General features: G+C 44.9%; 1 protein-coding gene across 1 annotated transcript in view; it reads right to left on the reverse strand.

The window, feature by feature from the left end:
* Positions 1 to 5,670: 5,670 nt before the first annotated feature.
* LOC119465123 (protein APCDD1) overlaps positions 5,671 to 22,569 on the reverse strand; it is a 273,777-nt gene continuing 256,878 nt past the window's right edge. The window contains exon 6 of the mRNA XM_037725923.2: positions 5,671 to 13,933. Within this exon, the coding sequence (XP_037581851.1) occupies positions 13,190 to 13,933 (744 nt within the window). The 3' untranslated portion in view covers positions 5,671 to 13,189. The remainder of the gene's footprint in view (positions 13,934 to 22,569) is intronic.

Consider the following 22,569-nt stretch of genomic DNA (forward strand, 5'->3'; position numbering starts at 1 on the left):
AGACTCCTTACACTCGTACTTGTGATCGCCAAATGATGCGATACTTACTTCCTGAACTCTGTAACACAGTGAAGTGGTGTACTGCATTGCTGCGGTCTAGTAGTTTCGAGGACGAAGAGGCCAGTGTTGTGAAGACGACGACGACGACGACGATTGGAGGCTAGCGCGGGCTGTTGCTTTTTAGACAAACGCGGCGCATTCACTTGCAAATATACTTGTATATATATATATATATATATATATATATATATATATATATAGCTTGTCGTCTGCGTCTTCCCCCGTCACAATATTTTCTTTCAGGAATGTTCCTTTTTTTTTTTTTTTTTTTGCTGGCACGCATTTTATAGTATGCGCACGCGATACACTGTCGCTGTATGGTGTTAGGCGTGCAAGTCACTTTGTTTCGCACATTTCTGCCGCTGCATTGTCAACAAGATGGGAACATTTGTCAAGCCTTGAAGCGGCTTTTTACTTGGACCCCGCAGCGTCACCGTTGTAGTTTGTTTTTCGGGTGTTGAAAAATGCTGACGACTTAATTTTAACCTTGTAAAATCTACACGCGCTGAGCGCGCCCTCCTGTCAAAGTACTTCAGCTGCATTAATGTGACTTGTGCTGGAGCTCTCACTACCAAATCTTCGAGAGCTTACAACTTTGAACTCCCAGTACTTCCCGAACCTGAGAATGCTGGGTAGTTCCAGCATACTCTCTGTGCCGCAGTGGGCATTCCAGTTTGCTTAAAGTCAGCAGCTGTGGGATACTGATACACGTATTTACCTTTTATTAGGGTTATTATATTTTATTATGTTTTACGGTGGACAAAAGGAAGAAATGGTTCCCGAGAGCAACACCAGGAATGATGATGTGGGGACTTGGAATTGCGCTCCAGCACGGGAAGATTACTACTTGCACTCAAAATGGCTCCCCTTCTATGTAGCGCTGAATAAATCCGACCAGATTCCTAAGCGAGATTGTAAAACCATTAATAACTGTGTGCAAGATGTTGAGGATAGAAGTGGAAACCACGTTAGTATTCCGAAAAGAAAGTTTTGGAAAGTCACATCACCATTTCTTAACTACGACGCTATTTCGGAGTGGCTCATTTCGTTTACGAGCAACCTTTTGCATTTTGGCAGGCCATATGTTGCTCGCGGTAACGTAACGTGCTCCAAGAACCGGAGACTTTGCCGTTGCGGACATCATTATACATGCAGGGTGTAGCAGCTAACGGGAGCCAAACTATTTAAAAAAAAAAGGGGGGGGGGGGATACGAGACACGAGATTGACACCATGCAGCAGTAGTTTGTTAGTAGTCGCCTTGCTCAAAACTGGATAATTCTTTTTTCTATTATCATTCACCTGCTTATCAGTCCCATTTAATGATCTAAATTATTAAATACTTCCGCATTATTCCGCATGCTCGAATGTGAAATTGTGTGTCACATTTGCAAACATAATTTTGAAGTTTCTAGCTCGCTACCGTTTTCCTTAGTAATTTCTTCCGCGATTCAAAGTTGTGCCGCAAAATGCGAACGAAAATGCGAAGTGAACGTGGGCCCGCACACCTCGCGCGCGCGACAGCACCGCTCTGAAAAGTGCTTTCAAAGAATTAACACTACTAAGTCGAACGCCTCTACAACGAAGCGACCTGTATAACGAAGGATTATGTCCTGGCCGAATTCGTATCTTTCATATGTGTCGTGAATGCCTCTACAACGAAGACCAGCACAACAAGTTTGCCTGTACAACTAATGAATTTAGGCGTCCCCAACAGCTGATTTGTTGCTTTACAACTAACGCCACGTACCGGTACCGCCGCTGCCCTCTGCAGACGCGACTGAGCGACGCTCTGCTGTAGCGCTAATGGCAGCGCTATAGCGACGCACTTGACGAGCGTGCCGAAGTCAGCGAGTGGTACAGTTCTGCTGCACTGCTCCAGAAATAATTCAATTCGTACGCTGCTATTAACACTGCAGCAAGTGCAATGGCTGACTGACAAATACGTCGTAGTTGATGAGCACGCGATGATGTAATAGTAATTGTCTACCGACCACGTCTTCAAGTCCACCTATAGCGGAAAAGCTACGAATGTCAACGAAAGCAACAGTGATGAAGAGCCTGTAAACGAACCAATAATTTTGAGGGCAGGGGAGGCGATAGAGGGATTTTACGATGTGCACCTTTACCTTGCGTCGCTCCCGTGTTTCGTCGCGGAACATACAGGCTTAGTCTGCTATATTGGGATCAGTACGATGCGCGATATTTGCAACGAAGTGACCCGTAGAGTGAAGGATTTTGAAGGTCCCGAGCACTTCGTTAAAAAGTCGTTTGACTGTGAAATGGCTGACCTGATGGCAATGTAAAAGTGACAATAATGGTGGTGTAAAAGCAGCAATCAATAATAATGATTTTATGGGTCTTCTCTTTATTCGTACTCCTTATCGCCGCTCTAAGCCGGCGCGCACTGATATAGATTATAGCGTCATGCAGCTGCTTGCTTGGAGCGGCAGCCAACAGCTACACCACCACCTCGTCACATGTAGAGCCGACTTAGAGCCTTGTAGAGAACAGGAAAATTCCGGATTTGCCAAAATTTAATACCAAACACGCCACATCCCCGATGCGTATCGGTGGTCGCGGGATGCGCCTTCCGTTGGGCACTCCTTCACAGACAGAAATGCCACCGATCTCTGAGGACTCATGCGCTTCGCGTCGCTCAACACAGACAGATAATCAGTCAATGAGTTGACAAGGATGATAAGGAGTGATGAGGGGTTAGATGGGTCTCATCAAGGTTGAAAATGGTTCGACGGGCATGGATGAGGTGTTAAAGAGCGATAAGGCCTTATAATGGTCGGATCAATTCTGACAAGGTTGATAAGAACCCACAAGAGTTAATAAGGGTTGGATCAAATCCGATAAGGTTGATAAGGATCGGATCGATTTCGATAAGGTTGATAACGACCGATAAGAGTTGATAAGTGTCGTGTCGAGTCCGATAACGTTGATGACAACCGATAAGGTTGATAACGACCGATAAGGGCTAATATGAGTTTATACTGGTCGGATCAAGTTTGCTAAGATTGATAATGACACCGGGCTGCATGGAGATGAGCAAGTGGCAAACTGCTTACGCGTATGTATACTTGGACAACTCCAGTGGAGTTGCTGCATAATTACTTTTGGCATGTGTCGTTAAGCCGAGTCGTAAATTCGTTAAATTTTCCTTAACTTTTACCTCATAGTCGCTAAAATTGTCGCTAAAACTGTTGAGTGAATTTTAAATAACGTAGGCATTTTCGAACACAACGACATAAGCTAACAAGGCGTAAATCATCTACCGAAGCATTTCATGTTGCTCTAGCGTCCGTGCTGGCGAGGAATAAACATTAAAATTATCTGCAGGTTGCATAGGGCTTTTCATTTATAAAATATATTTATAGAACAACGGATGAGTCAAGCTGAAATATTGCGTTTACCTTCAGATTGTAAGGTTACAAAGCTAGTGCGATTAAAAAAAAAAAAAAAAAACACGAGTAACGTGATTTTAACAGCACAAAAATCAAGGCACTTAACCACATTATTTCTGTAAATCTTGTAGTTCTTTGCGCTAATGAAAGGAAAACAAAATTTGTCAACACGTGCTTGATCGTATGTTATTACGGCGATCACAATGGCGTGATCTTTATGTAGGTCCATGGCCGGTCTGGAGCGCGCGTCTGGTATACCAGACGCTGCAGACGCGCGCTCCAGACCGACCGCGGTAGGTCAAATACTATACGCTTCTGCTCCTTGATCCATCTGAAAGCTTCGTGCAATATTGATTTGTCCGAAAATCGCGAGAAACGGAATGGTTGCGTTCATATTCGCGAGAACGAGCCCAGCCGCTCCGATATGTACGCCTTTCTGCAGTCGATCTGATTATGCATCTGCTGCGTTCTAAATCTCACCATATAAACGTAATTGCGATTCATTTTGGTATGTTAATTTACTGCTACGGTTTGCGAACATTCACCAATTGAACATATTTAGTGAAACAGCAGAACCCGCAGCGTTAAGACCCATTCAAATCAGGTTTGTAAAAAAAAAAAAAAAAAAACTATGAAAGAAGAAAACGCGCATTAAAGACAACCGTTGCTTCATCATGGTCACAGAGCCCACACGCCATATAGGCATATCATTATGGAATATTGCAGCGCACTTCGAAGCAAGGACGCAATACAGAATGAACAATGACGAGCGCTGTATATTGTACATCTGTGTTACGTCCTTGTTTCGAAGTGCGCTGCCATGTTCCATCATGACTAATCAACTAGCCCACCATGGTAAGTCTTCGGAAATTTATGCCGCTTACTTGTAGTTTTTGAATAATAATGTGCATCCTAGAAAGCCATTTTTGAATCAAATTTAGTAACTTTGAAGTCGCTAAAAACTCGCCACTTGTTCTGTCATGTCGTTAAAAAAAAAAAAAGGCTCCGGCCACTAAATAGAAAGAAGTGTTACTAAACAGACAGAAAAGTCGCTAAATCTAGCGACAAATTCGCTAAAATGGCATCACTGCACGCGAGACAGTGTTGGGCGCACGCTCAATTCGCATGCTTGTTCGCGTTTTTGTGCACAACTTTGAAACGCGTAAAAAATAACTAGGAAAAAATGTAGGGAGCTGGGAAGTGTTGAATGCAATGTTTTCGAATACGGCGCACAATTTGACATTCGAGGTTGTGCAATTATACAAGTATTTATTAATCTAGGTAAATGAATTAGCGATATAATCAATAACAGCAAAAACCTTTTTGGTTCACGCAAGGCGACTGCTAACAACACCGTTTGCCCCATTTTCGTATCTAGTAGACGTTTTTTAAAAAAAGTAGCTTGGCCCGCATTAGCTGGGGCACACTGTATTTAACGAGCACCGCACTCATATAGTAGCAGGTGCGCTGAGAGATTTACATAGAACATAAAATGTGTACAAACACAGACAAATACCCAAGTTGAAGGTCGATTTAGAGTTCACTAATTTCGATAGTAAATAAATGCTGTTATACCGTGTGACATGCAGTAATTTTTAATTTATTTTAATTAGTGAGCTCAAGGGAGAAAAAGTGACCTGACACACGTGATTTAACGCATTCCTGAGACTTTATTTAACGTGCAATTATAAGAAAAAAAAAGACAGAAGGAAATTGCCTTCGCTTCGTGTTTTCTTTTCCACGTACCTCGCGATTCTGACTCCAAGCAACCGCCAGCCGGGTCTACTGTCAGCTTCCCGTAAAGCAAGAAACTCTGAGAAAGTAGGCGTTTTTGTGCAGATGAAACCGGGTTCGGTTTGAGTCTTTCTGGGTCTAAATGTTGTGATTTGTTCATTTTTTCTGACCTCCTTATTGTACAGGTGTTACTCTCTATAGAATTTACCTTCACATATAGCCCTTCCTTTTCGTCGTCCGCTTCTTGCTGTCTTGCTTTTGGACGCATTACGCGCTTATTTTTATTTTTTTGACACCAAGTACAATCAGTGTTAGTAAACTGACTGCACACGTCGTTTTCTGAATTGCGTTGCTATATAGGCATGCGTGCTGCGCCTATGTCCGGGTGCGGCGCTTCTAGAGGCGGCCAGACAGCCTCGTTGACGTGAAGGCGGCGCACCCGCAAAACAACGCTCCAGACAAGGCTCACTCATCGGAAAACTCTCTTTATGGAAGCTTCGTTACACAGAAGAGTACATGGTGCCATATACATGCGCTGTGAAGTTGTCAACCTTGTGCTGCTGGTTGTTCCACGAGGCCTGCCATCGAGGCAGCAGCAGGAGTATAGCAGAAGCACTGACGTTTTGAGGCGCGCTACAGGACTCGACTGGGTGCTGATGTAAAAGAGAGAACTAAGTGCAACACACCGGAATTGTTCTGCGCAGCCAGGGCGTGCTGTGCTGCCAGAGGAGCTGCACTTTGGAGCACCCGGGCCAGCTCCTCCGCTTTGTGCTTAGGCAGGTGGATCTCATGGACATTCGTCTGGCTATGATGATCCTATGACACCGTACACACTATACGACGCGAATAACTAGGTACAACGACTCGAGACACGTTTGGCGACTACAGAGCGCGCAGCCAAAAAAAGCGACAAGCGACCACAGCCGATGAGACGAGAAGAAGCGCTGCTTAGATCGTTAACTGAATTACGTTGTTAGCGCAGCGAATTTGCGCACCAGAGAATCGCGTCGTCCTGCTATTGCAGCGGCTGCGCTGCCACGAAGAACGGCGGTGTAGCCAGCTTCGTGCGCACCGAAGTGGTCGGGCTTTTGCCGTTTGTCGCTTCTTGGGGCTCCACACTTGAACACGCCGCACACCTTGGAAACATAACACCTACAGCTGGAGTATTGTTGGACACGCACGAACACACACCGAGACGACAGCTAAGGGGAACGATAACACGCACTGCGGGGCGATGTTCAGGCCTCATTTTGAAGTTGCGACTTCTAGCGCGAGTGCCGTAATGAAAGTAAAGCTGTGGAAAGTAAAGTATTTTGTTGCTTTTCACCGCCAGAAATAAAAATAGATAGCAGGATTACATATAAATCAGCGGTTGGAAGCCAGGAGAGGTCGTGCAATGCAGCGAAGCATCCAGAGCCTTAATCCTCAATTAGTCTTAATGACTGCTAACACCATCACGACAACACTGCTGCATATAATCTTAGTTGTTTCCAGATTTAAAAGGGCGACCAATGTTGTTCAAGAACAACTCAGAAAGTGATTCACATAACATGACACCAAGTACAGAAAACGTGTATTTGGACATGTAAATAAACGAGCGTTAGAAACGTTCTGCTAGGTAGCAATGAGGAATCGCTAACATTAAGCGATTATTTTGGTCACTGCTCGTTCTTGGTACAACTCAGAGCGAGCTTGGCGATCAGTAAAGCTTTTAATAGAAGTCAAGTTCTTTTAGCAATCACTCTTCCGAGTTATAATACATGGGTAAACATGCGTGATTATACATAGACTATAGTCCTTTGACGCCACAGACCTACTTGATAAAAGAGGCTTCAAATTTTCAAGCTGCGGTCGAATCTAGGCTGAGGCTAATTCAGCCTGTAACTCATTTGTTGCTAGGCACAGCGCAACTGTAAATATATTATAACTTTTTTTTTTTTACGTTTCACGACACATGTCACATCGCTCCACCAACATCAACACACTTTTCCCAGGATATGCGCATGACTGACCGAGGAGTCATAGACAACACAAGTCACGACACACTTTCCCAAAAGACGACACCAAATGTGCAAGCGTGGTCAGACGTGGGCAGACGCGCGGATGAGAGCTTGTCTGCCCACTCGCAGCACAGACGAGCTTAAAGGTAAGAGTGCGAAAGACGCTAAGTTACGTGATGCCTCGGGAACCACCGGCGGACACAAGCTTGAAGCCTGGAACATGGGTGATTATCAGTATCGATATGAACGCTCCTTTTCTAGCGAGGTACGGGATAAAAAAAGAAACGGGGGGTGGGGAACGGGCAGTAGTGATACCAAGCGTCGCTATTCACGCATATTGAGAGGGGCAACCGGGACTTTTACATCCCGGTGACCACTCTTCCTCCTAAGAAGCACTGCTGTACATATATGTAACCAAGCGTACGATAATAATAATAATAATAATAATAATAATAATAATAATAATAATAATAATAATAATAATAATAATAATAATAATAATAATAATATATTCAGTCAGAAAAAATAAAAAATAAGTCATTCTAGATACATAAAAACCTGTCGTAAATATGAGAAGGAACGCATGTAGAAAGTTACAAATCTGTTAGCACCCCATTCGACGCAATCGTGATTAATCAACTGTCGGGACACCAGCTCTGTCTGCAAAGGCAACGAAGCCTTACGACACAGTTAACCACTTTCACTCACTACCAGCCGGCTAAATCTTAGTGAAACTTTGTGTTCGCGACGGCTAAATGTCGAAATTTCCCGTTAATGTAATCAGCCGACAAAGGAAAGAAGCTGTGTGCGGAATAATATATAGATTCGACTCGAATTCTGTTTCCTTTTGGAGCTTCGTCATGGGCTCGAGCGACGCCCCGCTTGCGTTATCCTCAGAATCGGCCTGTCCGTATAGCGGTGATCGAATGATATCACTCAGATACAATCGGGCGGAAAGAGCCGTTGCGTTATACCGGCCTATAACTTACCAAACTAGAATTTCTACTACGTGCTTGTTTAACTATATACATACAGAAAATTGCTCGTCCAGCTTGCAAATAACGCACATTGTTCGGAAAGAAAAGAAGAACTGAATAGTGAATCCTTCAAGAGCTGCGAAGGACCTTGTAACTTAACGGAGATGTCGACCGCTAACGAAAACATTAAAGGACCCCTAAACAATTCTGGGCTTTTGAACTAAAGAAGAGCAGACGGTGGAGCACATATACAGTTCTCCAAGCATCGCGGCGTGCTCGTAAATTTAACAATGAGATTGCACGCGCTGTCCAGCCGCGGCGCCTCATTGATCACTAGTAGTGACGTCAGAGCTGGTATCGTGACGTTTAACTTCAAACACGCTGCGAGTGGACGCATAGCACGCTAAACCATAGTAGTGAAAGTCTCGGCACGAAACAAAACGAAACGGCAAAACATAAGAAACGCTGCCATGACGCACAGCTGCGACAGAAGTCGCATAGCTCTGGCTTGCGTCGGAGCTCTGCGGGAGAAAAACGTGAAACTTTTTATTCCACTCTCCCTCTCTTTCATCAGTATAGTTTTCCGACGCGCATGACAAGCTTAGGATGAGCGTTAACGGGAGGGCGCGGATGATAAACGCAGTGCAGTTTTATTGCTTCGAACGACTGTAACTCGGCAGTGCGAAGAAAAAGATTCGGGAAAACTTTAATTGAAGGACAGGCGTCGGCAACTAGAGTTAATTACTTGTGTTTTTACTTGATGATGTTTAGGGCCGGAGAAAGGTTTTAGTGTGTTAGCATTCTAATAGAGAGTCCGTCTCATGTCTTTCGCATTCTTTGTCTTCGTACGAAAAAAAAAAAAAATTAACTGGCGGCTCGAGAAGAAGAGAATCGTGAACCGCTACGTAGTTTTTTTTTTTTTTATCTCGACATGAATGCTTACCAACTAGCACAACTGGCAGTCCTGCTTCGTTCGAAATACTTGCGATGGAGGGCACAAAATGAAGTCAAGCATGTCGTGACACAAAAAGCAGGAACACAGCACCAACTGATACGAATAACAAGGTGCTTATAATCTCGTGCTGAGTGACTCAAAAATATATATATATATAGTGGTGACGAATATGTCTCGTCATGCTTCAAAATACAGCGTTCTTTAAGTTGAAGCGAAATGCTAGCAACGATTGCATTCTAAACGGTCACGTAAAGCAAGCGTTCTAACTATACAGGAAGGGTATCTTTTCAGGCAGAAAAAAAAAAAAAAAAAGGCATAAACGTGAAACTGGGGGAACAGGGGCAGGTGGTTTTCATGTTAAGGAAAGGAAAGACAGGGAGGAAAGATCACTACAGGTTTACGCTGTGCGAACTCCTTGTGCTCAGATGGCGCTTTGCAAGAAGCGAGCGCACAACTCTCGGACCCAACGCAAACAATACGTCCCATAGCAGAGCGGGCCTCGCTGGGCCTTGCACAGCTTTCCTACGAGGGGGTGAACACATGGGCACAAAAGGATGCACGAACACACGCCTAATAGCTTATCGCCAAATCAGCCAAATCGCTCGCTTTTCCTTCACACTCAACCCGTCTCTCAGGCATGCCAAACAATATAACACTCACTACAACCGCGGTGGCCTGCAGTTGTTACAAAGCTGGCTACACGCTACTGATATGAAGGTTGTCGATTTGCTACTGAGTACATTCGCTACGCACACAACATACAAGCATTTCCCTAGGCTGATGCACGTTGCTCGCGATCCTAGCGGTATACTTTGAGCTGGATATCGAAGCGCCCACGCGAACGATGCTCTTCGTACGCCTTCTAGGCACGAGACGTACCTTAAGCCGCAGGTGGGCTCTGGGTTCGTGACAGGCTGGCTTATATGTGCCAAGGACCTGTAGACTACACGACGCGATGTTGAACCAGCCCACTACATTTTGTACAGGCTAAATAAACGGGGCTAGCTGGCCAGCATCCTGCGGGCACGTTCTATGTATACTTTGGGCTTGGCGTCTTACGTTCGACCGACGGAATCGGCGTAGCTCGCAATCAGAGGTTCGCGGCTCATTGGCAGCGAAGGCTGTCCAATATATACACCTGATACTCGTGCTTGAGAAGGGGACGCACCAGGAGATGCAGAATCGCGCTCGCTACCGCAATCCTGCAAAGTTGTAAGGCAAGGTTCCGGAGATCACATTCTCGCACGCTGCACATTGCTGGAGTCGTGAACGTGCTTTCACGCTGGTTTAACGGCCGTTCAATGTTACTTTCATCGGCTAGCTGCTGGATGTTTTTAACGCCTCCCAGGTCCAGGATTTCGCTTCCACCCTACGCCATCACACAAACATGCCCTCTCATGGCGAGTTGCAGCTATGCACGTTTCCCGCATGTTGCAGCATCGGAGCTCGTAGTCTTTGTGGGTTCATGTGTATTAGTGTAAACAATTAGTTAAAATAAATATTATTCTAGTAAACCTCGAATATGAACGTTTCATTAAAAAAAAGGTTTCTTTTTTTTTCATTTCTGGCTGCCTGCTGGTGTGAAGCAATGAATGTATACGCATTGATTTGCACAACTAAAAATGCAGATGTGACAAATGGCATGTTGTTCGCAGTCGTCTTGAGCTATTCGGGATATTTATTGAAGCGCGCTTAATTAGCTCAATGTGGTTCAGGTAAATTCAACAAAAATTTTTAATATTAATTTTGTGGTGAAAAAAAAATGGCGTCACTGCGTCTTTGCGCGCCTGGATTGCAGTGCTCTCCGGTGTGCTTTCAACGAACGATTTCGGCATGTTGGCGGCCACTTTTACTTGTGACCGTGAAGGCTTTGCTTCATAGCCAAGCTGCTAACGTCCCTCTCTGGCTTACGCTGAATGCTGGGACCGACCACTTCCTTCGAGTCTGCATGCGCGTTTTGTTTCTTGAGCGTATAAACTCTTGAGACCGTTACATTCCTGGCATGCAAACATGTTGGTAAGTCCTTCCTTGGTGCATCGTCGATCTTTTTAAAATACAAAAAAAAGAATACGTAAACGATAATTTCATGAAACCAACTATATTGAATGTTTCAGAAAGCGCTCTTTCATTTTCTCAAGTACAGCTTTTGTACAAAAGCGAGAATTTACAAATATGTGGGTAATTGATCTTAAAATATTCTCAGTAACTCAAGAGGACTGTGAACAGTGGGCCGTTATTCAAACCTGTCTTCGATGCACCAATTTTCTTTTGAAATGATTGGATCTAGTTACGTGAAACACCCTGTATGTTCATCTCTGGCATGTGCACAGAGAACAGGGTTGCACACATGGGAGAAGAGGAACACCAGTACATTTATCCTAAATCATACAACGACATTGCAATGGCCAGGCTTGTATTACATTGACTACATTTAAAGAACAGCCAACGTAAAGTAGTGTTAACGGAGGGTAGCTGCGCTGCACGTACCTTGCACACCACTGCTAGGGCGGAATGCCTGTTGCGCTATGTTTTTTTTTTTTTTTTTTGCCTGTGAACCGTTGACAGTGATAGAACGGTGAATAAAGCCACGTTAAACGGCTCCCTTGTTTTAATTACACGAACTTCAAAGAAGTACTGGGGCTCAAGATCTTCGTGAAAGGTGCGCATCTGGGCTTAAGCGATAGTAGAACGGTGCTCCAAAGGAATAGAAAATGACTGCAGGAAATCATGGTTGACAAAAGGGTAAGGTGAACAAACGAGGCGATGGTGTTGGTATGTTACATGCTGGGAGACGCGAAAATCTGCACGTATAGGCATGGCGCTTGGGCACCAGGGAGTCATGGCATTGTAAGCTGACAAGGTTTGGCTAGCGGTATTGCGCTCGAGTCTGCTACTCTTCTGCCATTTGTTGTCTACCTACACATGTCTTCACTTATTCTGTTAAGTAGCTACAGAGTTCTACCCTGCAAGTGACCACGTTTCCATTTAAACGCATGTAGCAGAGTACAGATAGCCTGTTACCAAAATATGCCTTGCTAATAAAAAGCGCCGCAATAATCTTTTTTTTTTTTTGCAAGTTGGTAACACTGTATTCGAATTGAGGTATGCAGTAAGAAATATACTTTTTCGGCATCAACAAATCATGTCTCTTCTTGTTAATAACAGGAATGCTCTGATAACTTGATCAACGAAATCTAATTTCTTTTTCTGGAGATATGAGCAAGCTCAAAGTTTCTGATTTTGGCTGATACAAGCGCGATTTTTTTTTCTGACGTCTAAATGTACCGGAGCTTCACGCTGCAAAATAATGACTGCGCAATTTTTCTTCCAGAATACAGTATGTAAATGCCATTAAAAAAGAGGTTTAATTGAATTTGTGCCATAGTTTACTAAAATGTGCTTCATGATTGTCAATAAAAGCTGGTATGTAGAGGCACAAATCTCTCGCTGAAGACTGCGTGGCACGTTAGTACATGTCCTGAGCACCGACTGTGGGCGATTTGCAGTCGTGGTTTCATGCTCCTATAGCGGACAGCAAGAGTGGAAGCACGCGCGCATCCTGCACTCCTGGAGCGGCGGGTGCTCTGCGGGGAAGCGCTTGACTACGGGAGCGCCACGCGAACCTGCCAAGTGGGCACAAGCCAAGCCCTCAGCACAGCAAGAACGTACGGCGGTCACACGAGTAAAGTACGGACATCAAGTGGCAGTGCATTCGCATCCATGAACGACATCCAAGCACATGACAACTGTACTCATTTGCTGTTTGCCCTGTTTTTGGCGCGGGTGTTTTAGTCGTCGACGGGACAGACAGGCGGGAACACGGAGGTGCGAGCACTCGTCGTGCGGCCGAGAGTCGCTCTACGATTCCAAACATTGTACTGGCTCAGTGCTCAATGCGAGGATAAAGCCTTCGACCCGTCTGCACCTCCGGTCCTTTCACCAACGACGGCCTCGTTCAGGGGGCTCGCTCGCCACCACTCGGGCCGGCGGACCGGCCGCGCGCGCGCCCGAGAAACGTCCGTTGCCCCGCCGGTCGCATGGCCGCCCGTCGGTCAGTCCTGTGCGCCCGCCGCCGCGCCCAGCTGCAAGAGCATCGCGAGAAGCAACAGCGGCGGCTTGACGGCGGCCCCTCCGGAGATGAGCGCCAGCGGCCGGCCGGCCAGCTCGTTGCTGGGCTCCGGGAGTGTGCGGCACTGCACCAGTGGTGCCTCGTAGGCCGTGGCGCGCCGGTCGGGCCTCGACACCTCGCCGTCCGTGTCGGCGTGGCCCAGGAAGAGGAGCGAGTTGGCGTCGATCTCGTTGTGCACGACCTCGTAGGCCGTGCTGGGCACCGAGACACCCAGCAGGTGGCAGCCGCCCGTGACCGTCACGTCTTGCGTCCGGCGCAGCGACCAGCGGGAACCGCAGCGGCCTTCGTCCGCCGCCGAATTGAGGTTGGTGACGATGCCGCGGTGCTGAGGCGTGATCTGGGCCGCCAGCGTGCGCAGGTTCACGTTGGTGGCGCCGCGGAGCAGCTGCGAAGGCCCCACGATCTCGTAGGTGCCCTGGCGGCTGAGCAGGAACCAGTGCTGCTTGCAGTTGGGATCTCGGTAGTATTGGAACCAGCCGCTCCACGAATTATTCCCTGGCTGGAACAGAAGCCGACGCGCCAGGAACAGTCCCAGCGGCTGCACTTCGCAGCGTAGGCTGATCCACTCGCCGCTCAGGTGCGCGGGCAACTTGGGCTTGGGTGGTAGCTGCGGCGGCGACAGCTCCGCCCCCTTGGCCACGAGGTGGCACACGTGGCAGCCGGCCGCCTGCGCACAAGCGAGCTCACTTTGCATACAGTGCCTTCTCGTTACACGCGTTGTCCCAAGTATGCATGGTTTACCCATCTGGGCCGGTGACTGACATTTCACAAGGACAAATGACAGTTCATGTAGTAAATGGAAACAAATTAGCGTTAACCAATTGTAGCGCTTAATGACGTCACACGCAGGCAGAGAGGGAGAGAAATGATAAATGAAAGGCAGGAAAGCCAAACAGGCCTGAGCGGCCTGGGCCCGGATGGTTACCTTGCGCTGGGGAAAGGGGAGAAAAAGACCGAGGAAAAAGAGAACGCTGGTTAGAATACATTGAGCAGAGGGGGGAACATGTTAATTATGATTATAAGATAGTGGTGTGAGGACGTGTTAATCATGACGAACAAGTGATCTCTATTCAAACTGCAACGAGTCAAGCTAAAAAGGTGCCGCTTGTCTTTCACGTGCTTCTGTGGGTGCGTAATAAGCATCATGGCTTCACACAATTCAGTATGGTGTTACGGCACTTTCAGCACGTATTCATCCGAATTCTTTCGTGCGCTTTAAGCAGCTTGCACGTAACCTTTTAAACGTAGTTTATAATAAATGCTCACGTCATCTAACGCTAATCGAACAAAAGAAACGACCCCTTTTGTCTATATGTGCATTACTAATTCATTGTAGCACTAGAGAGTGCGCCTGTACTGGACTCAATAAATTATAACTTTTATATCCCTGTCTACGGCTCAGAAGATGTTTTTCTCCGACTTTAGACACAGGCGTGCATAGTTGACGTTTTCTCAGCACTGCTGCAGGCCCATGGTAAAGCACCGCCTGTGCGTTACGCTTCACTAAAGCGCTGCTGACGTTCTTGAGCGCGCGACGAGCCTTAATGAAACTTGGTAAACATCTCTACAGTACATATATATATATATATATGTATATATATATATATGTACACTGTAGAAATGTTTACCAAGTTTCAAACACACACACACAGATGTGTGTGTGTGTGTGTGTGTGTGTGTGTGTGTGTGTGTGTGTGCGGACTGCATGTGCTGATAAGTGTTACTCACTGTATATACAATAATCATCACCCAGCACCTGGAGTGGCATTTCAGGCGAACAGCCAGGCTAACATCTCCAGCGTATCGTTAAAGCATGTTTCTCTCTCTTTCTCTCTGAACAGGCTCTTAAGCTGTATGCGGTAGGAGTACAGGCGCACACATCTGGCACTCAGCTGCTGCGATGCAATTTTACACATGCTGCCTTTGGCTAGGGACATGGCTATTATGGAATGCTTGCTCAATCATTATTCAATTGTATGATGCATATATGTGCGACTCGTGCAGGTGTGATGAAGTGATCGCATAATATCCATATTTTCGTTTTTGTTACGACGTCCGGTGCGACGTTCTTTGGGCTGTGTTAAACCAGCTAGATTCTAGACCATTTTCAGCGACGAATATCCTTTGACCATGGCCTCATTCGTCGTCACAGGCTCGGAAAGCAACGCGGCATCGGTGCAATTTTAAAGCCGACTGGGCACAGTGACCATTAGCAGACGTGATGGGCACCCTGCGTCTGCGTGCAGCTAGTGCCCCCTCTTCTTTTCTTCTTTCTTTTAATTTCTTAAATTTATTTCGCCTGTGTAGGGTAGCAAACCGCATGCGCGTCTGGTTCACGCTTCCCTACTTTTTTCGTTTCTTTCTCAGTGATGCTCAGAATTATTGTGCCAGACTTTTTTTTTTTTTCTTTTGGCCAGCTGCCGTCATCGCGTGTCAATCACTTAGGCTCGTTGACCCTTTTCGTCATCTTTCTTCTTTCACACAAACATAGTTCTTGAAAAGCATAAACGGAAGAAAGCGATATTGCCCTTGACTGGGTTGACTTTCACTGACGGCGCATGCAAATGCTTGTTACGTGAACATTCTTCCAAGCACACACATTAATCTTTCGATTTCAGGGCAGTATAACAAACGACACTAAAGGTACAGTCGTATTCAGATTTTGTCCTGCTGTACGCGCTATTGTGTGAAGGGATTAAGTTAAAATTGCTTCGCTACTTGAGTTCTGTTTCTTCTACAGTAATGAAAGTAATACATTCAGAAAAAAAAAAAAAACCCAATAAGCAAGCTCTGTGTTCGGACCATTCATCTATGATAAAGTGGCTCTACAGAAGAACATTAAATTAATTCGTGTTTGTAAATTGCGCTTCTGCAATAGCCAAGCAGTCACTCTTATCATCAGAGAAGACGTGCACTTTTTTCCCATTTATCTTTATGAATAGTAAGAAGCCTCTCGCAAATTTCAAAACGAGGTATCTCAGAAAAGTTAGGCTGTTATATATATATATATATATATATATATATATATATATATATATATATATATATATATAATTTACTCGTTGATTTACGTGTAGTTACTTTTCTTTTTTTCTCCCCTAATTTTCAACAAAGAAATTGGAAACTATATTCCACGAAAATACCGACGCTTGTTGGCATATTTGAATAAGGTACGCATATGTATAATGGCTTTGCTGCATTCGCAAAGCATTGATATGCTCGATGTATACTGCTTGGAAGCACGCAGACGCTTACGGGGAGCGAAAGCCGTTCAACACGCGAGACACCTACACAGAGAACAGCTCCTTCCTGAGAGAGTGTGGCAGCAGCGCGGGAGCAGACTGTGCACGAGGAGAGCCTCTTCACCGGTGCTTGCACCAAGGATGGCCGACTTCTGAGCGAAGCACGCCTTACGACCCCCAGAGTACCACATGGCGTGTCGTAGGCCGAAATATGTGGGGACGATCACGCGCGCAGTGGCGGACCCGCACGCCAGCGCTCGAGCGCCCTCGGTCGACGCAGGCACGTCCGCAACTGGCTGACTCCTTACTTCGGCCTACACCAACGGCCGCCAGCGTCTCTCGCAAGAACTGCTGCTTGCATAACTCCAACAACAACAAAAAAGCACATGTTCTATGTCCTAAAGCAGTGCATGGGCTGATAGACACAGTGAAGGGTTGCGGATTGTTTCGGTCATTTGGGGTTCGTAAAAGTGACCCTAAATCCAGAAACAATGGCGATTTCATATTGCGCCCCCATCGGTATGCTGCCTGTTGCAGCAGCCGAACATGCGACCACGTTCGCAGCAGCAAAATGCCACGTGTAGGATGTGGGTTTGGTTCCCACCGGTAGCCAGTTGTCTTTTAGTCCACCTTCATTTCCCTTTACCTTATCATTTCTACATTTCAGTTAAGATAACCTATCATTTCCCTTTTACTTTCCAACGAATATATTGCCCATCTGCCCCCCTTCTCAATCATGCATTAATTGAACCACTGCGGCATGTACAACACAAGAAAAGAGGAAATATAAATCGAGGGGAGGACAGGCGTGATGAGTCCAGCAGAGGCAACCGCTAAGCTGGTGGTCCGAAGCTAGCAAAAGGGCTTGAGTAGCTTGCTGTAAAGAGAGAGAGATGCTTTGTAGGCATTGGAGTCTGCGTACGAGTGACGAAACTAGAAGAGAAATTAGTGCTGAACCATCGATCCATGGTGCGAAAAGCCCGAGGAAAAAGAAAATTCAAGCAGTACCGCAACGGGACTTCATGGAATCCACATGAGACTAATATTAACGAACTAGGGCAAAATACCTCGGAAGATTTTGTTGAATCTCACAGGACAACGTTGCAGAAAGTTAGCGGCACAGTTGAATGAATTTTGTTCACAAAAGCGACAGGACATAAAACTTATCGGCCCGACACACCGGCTGCAACATCGTCAGTTGTAACTTGTATACAAGTGAACAATGTGAGCCATGAAATTGACGTTTCATGAACGGGCAGTACAGAACCGGATACAGGGACAACTGCAGAACGGTTATAGGATCTTCAGGAGCATAGATTTACCTGTTGCTATTATCGCACATTGTATGGAATTATCCAAGAAAGAGAACAAACCATTACGCGTACCCTTTCTGGATATTGTTGGTGCACACAACGTAAGCATGGGGAATTTTGTGAAATACCCATAAAGATAAAGGCCTGAAAAACGACAATGTTTAGTGTTACTAAATTAAATATACACCGGAATAATAAAGCTCACATAACACTGGAAGGACTAATTGCGCGATAGTAGATATCGGAAGGGCCTGCACCAGGGTTCCCAGTTATCACCGCTCCTCTTTATGAAATGCATGATAAGCATCGAAAGGAGGCAAGAGAAACGCAATGCGGGTTAAAATGTTTCATTTAAACTAAACGGTGTTGTGATGGGGCGGCGTCTTTGTGGTATAATGCAACCAGATTACATTGTTTTGTTTGCGGACAGATATATATATATATATATATATATATATATATATATGTCAGGTTCTAGTCAAAACTTGTGGCAGGGTGGACGAACATCTGGTCATTTAACCTTGACTTTTAATTTTCGCTTGAAAGAGCTGGATGAGCTTTTTCAAGTCAGAAATGACCATTCAGACTGTTTTCTCAAAAAAAAAAAAAGAAAAAGAAACCATCGCATGGTTGTTGTTTTATGAGCGAAAATCACCGCGTATGATTATAACTTACCCGCTGTTATTGCAAGTACCAGAAATACTGTTCTATCCCAATGCATTTCATCATGAATCATGTACCATGACTTCTGTAATTAAGCTCGCTTTTTCACATTCGAGCATTCATAACGACAGTTACACCGCGGTTGCCTTGTGTTTATATAATCTGTTCGCATAGGTTGTAAATTTACATGCATGCCAATGCTGTATACACTGCTGTATGTATGCCACTGGGGCTAGAGACTTCTTCAAGCGATTTTTCAAAATGGCTTTTTTTTTGTGTTTGCTCCTGACACCATGTAATGATGTTGAATAAACTGAATTTAATTGAGTTGAATAATAGACCGTACAGTTACGGCTATATTTTAGGACCCTACAGAAGACATGCAAGTTTCCTAAAACCTGTGAAAAATATCAGAGCAATTGAACCACCTTCAAACTTTGAGCTGTAAAAAAACGGAGTATATATTTCTCTTGGCTCTATCTGCTCAAGCTTCTAAAAACCTTCGTGGCGTCATCCGTGATTATCTGAATGCTAGCTTCAATATTTGAGCCGGCTCGCTTACTGTGCTTCCTTTCCTATATGGAATTTTGCTTTCTGTAACTTTTAGGAGCTTGATGAAAACAGAGTGCCTTCTTCCTCTTAGAGTCTCTAAGAGTTGTTTGTTGTTGCTGTTACGTATAATCAGCTCTTGGAGGATGGCGGGTTCCACGCTCGGTTTATCGAAAACACAGCTGGGTATCTATTTTTATTGCAATGACAATTATATAGACATTTCCGGCGAATTTTCGTCGTCGCCGTTGGTGTCGCTGTGAGGTTCCGAAAGGAGTCCAAGTGCGATAAGGTCCTGTCACGCCCCGGGCGTCGTATGCTTTTGAGGGGAGGAAAAGCGTGTGAGCGTGAGCCGCGAAGGATGGTCGCTTGATGCGCGCCCAATGTTGGAGTTCGCGTGATAAAGCATGCGTAAGGCGGAGGGGAGGGCGGGGTGAGCGCGGTATCATGATCAATCGCGGACTAGGGGGCGTGCAAGCAAGCGTCTTCTTAAAGCCCCTCCGTCTTCTCTGCTAACCCGGCCGTGGCTTCGGATGGCTGTCCGAGCGGCTGAGCACGAGCGCCACCCGCGCCTTATCCTGGAGGTAATCTCCGGCGGTAGCAAAGTCTGGGCGAGCCGATTGACTGGTGGCTGCATGTGCGTTGTCTTCCCGCGCGCCTAGTGTGTGGAGGTCACGTAATCTCAAGTTTCGGAGACACGGTGAAACGAGAGGCTGCAGAAGCATTCACTTCCTTCTGTTTGCGCTCTTCATCACGCCAGTGTTGTGACAGTGAGTTTTCGCGGTCATCGAGTAAGATCTGTTTATGCTTGCCTGTGTGCACGTGACACCTTGCTTGTTAATTTACTTAGTAAGCTAGTGTTTACTGCAATTTATACAGTCGATAAAACTACGAACTTTAGTTTCGGTAGGTGTCTATTATATTGCTATTAATATCAATGCTTCACCTTTCCGAAACTGTGACTTTTTTATCCAGGGTGTTCATTTTTAAGTTTTACGGTATTTTTAGAAATTGCCTGTGGCAGGTAGCATAATTCTTATAATTGAGCTGGGTTATTCGATCAGGCGAACATTAGTAGCACGAGAAATCGAAACACATTTAACTAATTAACAAAAATTCACTAATCAACTTCTTAGTTTATTACAATACGACACATATTGCAATTTACGAATTGTAACCGGTGAGCTTGTCAGGCGTATCCACTTGGAATGAATTTCCAGAATGACACCAGTTTGGAGGTATGCGCTGATCAAACTCGCTGTAAAAATTCACTGTTGTTCCACTTACGTTTTTACCAAAATGCTGTTTTATACATTGAAGCACAAAAGCAACTGGAACGCCCATGTATTTCGTCTCACACTTTGGGAAATAATATCTCGAAACTGGTGTCATCCTGGAAACTTGTTTCAAGTGGATGCGTATTGCAAACTCACCGGCTACAATTCGTAAATTGCAGTATGTGGCGTAAAGTAATTAACTAAGAAGTGTATTAGTCAATTTTTGTTAATCAGATGAATATGTGTTTCGATTTCTCATGCTACTAATGTCCGCCTCTTCGAATAACCTAGATCAACGATAAGAATTATACTACCTGCCATAGGAGATTTTTAAAAATTCCGTAAAGCTTAATTTTCAACACTCGGTGTATGCAGCAGAACAGTGGTGCTAAGAAGCTATATTGCTCTGAAAAGAACGTTGTATCTTGCCACCGTTCTCTTGGCCTGTATGCTACTGGCCCTGTAGCGTACAGCCAGTAGCGTACGCTACTGACCTGTACGCTACCCAACGAAAAAAACAAAACAAAAACAAAACAATTATAACATGCGTCACAAAGTGAATAATTAAAAAGTTAAACCTTGCCACCAGAAGGCGCAGAATGGCAAGAGAGAAGCGCGAGTGAGGAGCCAGGATACAGTACACACCTCATACGTGACACGTTTCGGTTATTGGCTTACTTGAATAGACATCGTAGATGAGTTCTGCCCGTATTTTTTTTTTCCTTCTCAGTTTAATGTAATGACACCTTTTCCTCGTTCGTGACTTTTATGCGCTCTGCTGCGAACTGAACAATCTCAGCATTAGAGAGTACTCGTGCTTTTCACATATTTGCCACTTTATGTCAAGTTCTTAGTATATTTGTAGTGTCTGTGTACCGTACGTGCTTGCTTCACTGTAAGTGATGTGAAAGCTTTTGACTATTTCATTTTTTTTTCATTTCTATTGTTCTCGCGTTTGTGTTTTTTGTTCATTTTTAGCTACAATTTTGGGATAGCGGGCACTTTAGCAGCAAGACTTCTCATAGTCAGAGTCAATGAATAACAATAAAAGAGTGTGGATCGTAGATGGAAATAGTTACGAAAAAGCATGAACAGGTAATAAAAGCGAAAATGAAGAGAAATGCAGCCGAATGCTACTTAGTGCTATGAGGGTAATACAAGTATATGAATAATACGACGTGTGTGGGAAAGGCGTAACGATTCCAGGGATTACGTTTGTTAACTCGGTGGTCTGCTCAAAATCTCAAGTGCAGCCGGGACTTGAGATTATGAAAGGGGCTCTCGGAAGATAGCATTGGTCACTCAAGGAAAAAAAAAAAGAAACAATAGAAGGAGTAGCGGGAGACATGGGCTGGGTTGTCCTTCGAACCGCGGGATGCTCAAAGCAAAACATTCTTCGAAAAACGAATAAAAATAGATGGGCGGCTAGGGGGTTTAGGTACCTAAATAGGAAGAACGTTGCACCAATGTGGAGAAAAAGAAGTACAAAACTAACCAGTCAACGTTACGCGAAAGTCGCAGTCAACAAGTGAGAAAATAGTATTAAACGAAAGGTCAGAAGGCGCAGAGCAAATATATGGTAGACAGGCACAGTGGAGGGAAATTAAGTTATGTGACTGTATTAAAAAAAGCAAAGAATGATATTGGAAAAAATGTTCTTTTCAATAATTCAAAGGGCAGTACTCCGCTATCGAAGCGAGATCAGAGGATAAAAAGTGTTATGAACGTGAAGCTATAGGCGAAGGTTTTCCGATGACGACGATTCATGATGCATAGCGTGTGGCAACGCTGCAGGAGCTATTCAGCATGAGAATGTAGCAGTAGCCATCCAGCGATAAATGTAGACGTAGTTAACCTGCCTGAAGACTTGGGTTTTAAGGACAATAGGGGAAACGTAACTGAATCTGCAGGCCATGGAGTCTAGTAAGCGAGGCGTTGAAGATTGGCGGCGCAAAGGAAAGGAAGGCACGCAGTGAAACGAACATTACATTTTAAATAATTTAGCTTTTTCCCTGAAAGTACCTAGATATAAAGACACGGCGGAGAAGTAAAAAAAAAAAAATGAATGAATTTGGGGTTCACCACTTCGAAGAGTGTGCTCATATCACCATCATCAAAACCGGGGAGTCCTTTCATTTTTTTTCTTTTTCTGTGGGCTGAAGGGCAGCTCATTATTAAGGAGAAAGCCTTATTATATGTCTCATTAGTCAGTCGACCTTGAGCGAAACCGCGTCGGTGACATGAGAGATTCAAAAAGGC

Source organism: Dermacentor silvarum, chromosome 1 (assembly GCF_013339745.2).
Source record: "Dermacentor silvarum isolate Dsil-2018 chromosome 1, BIME_Dsil_1.4, whole genome shotgun sequence".
NCBI classification, from domain to species: Eukaryota; Metazoa; Arthropoda; class Arachnida; order Ixodida; family Ixodidae; genus Dermacentor; species Dermacentor silvarum.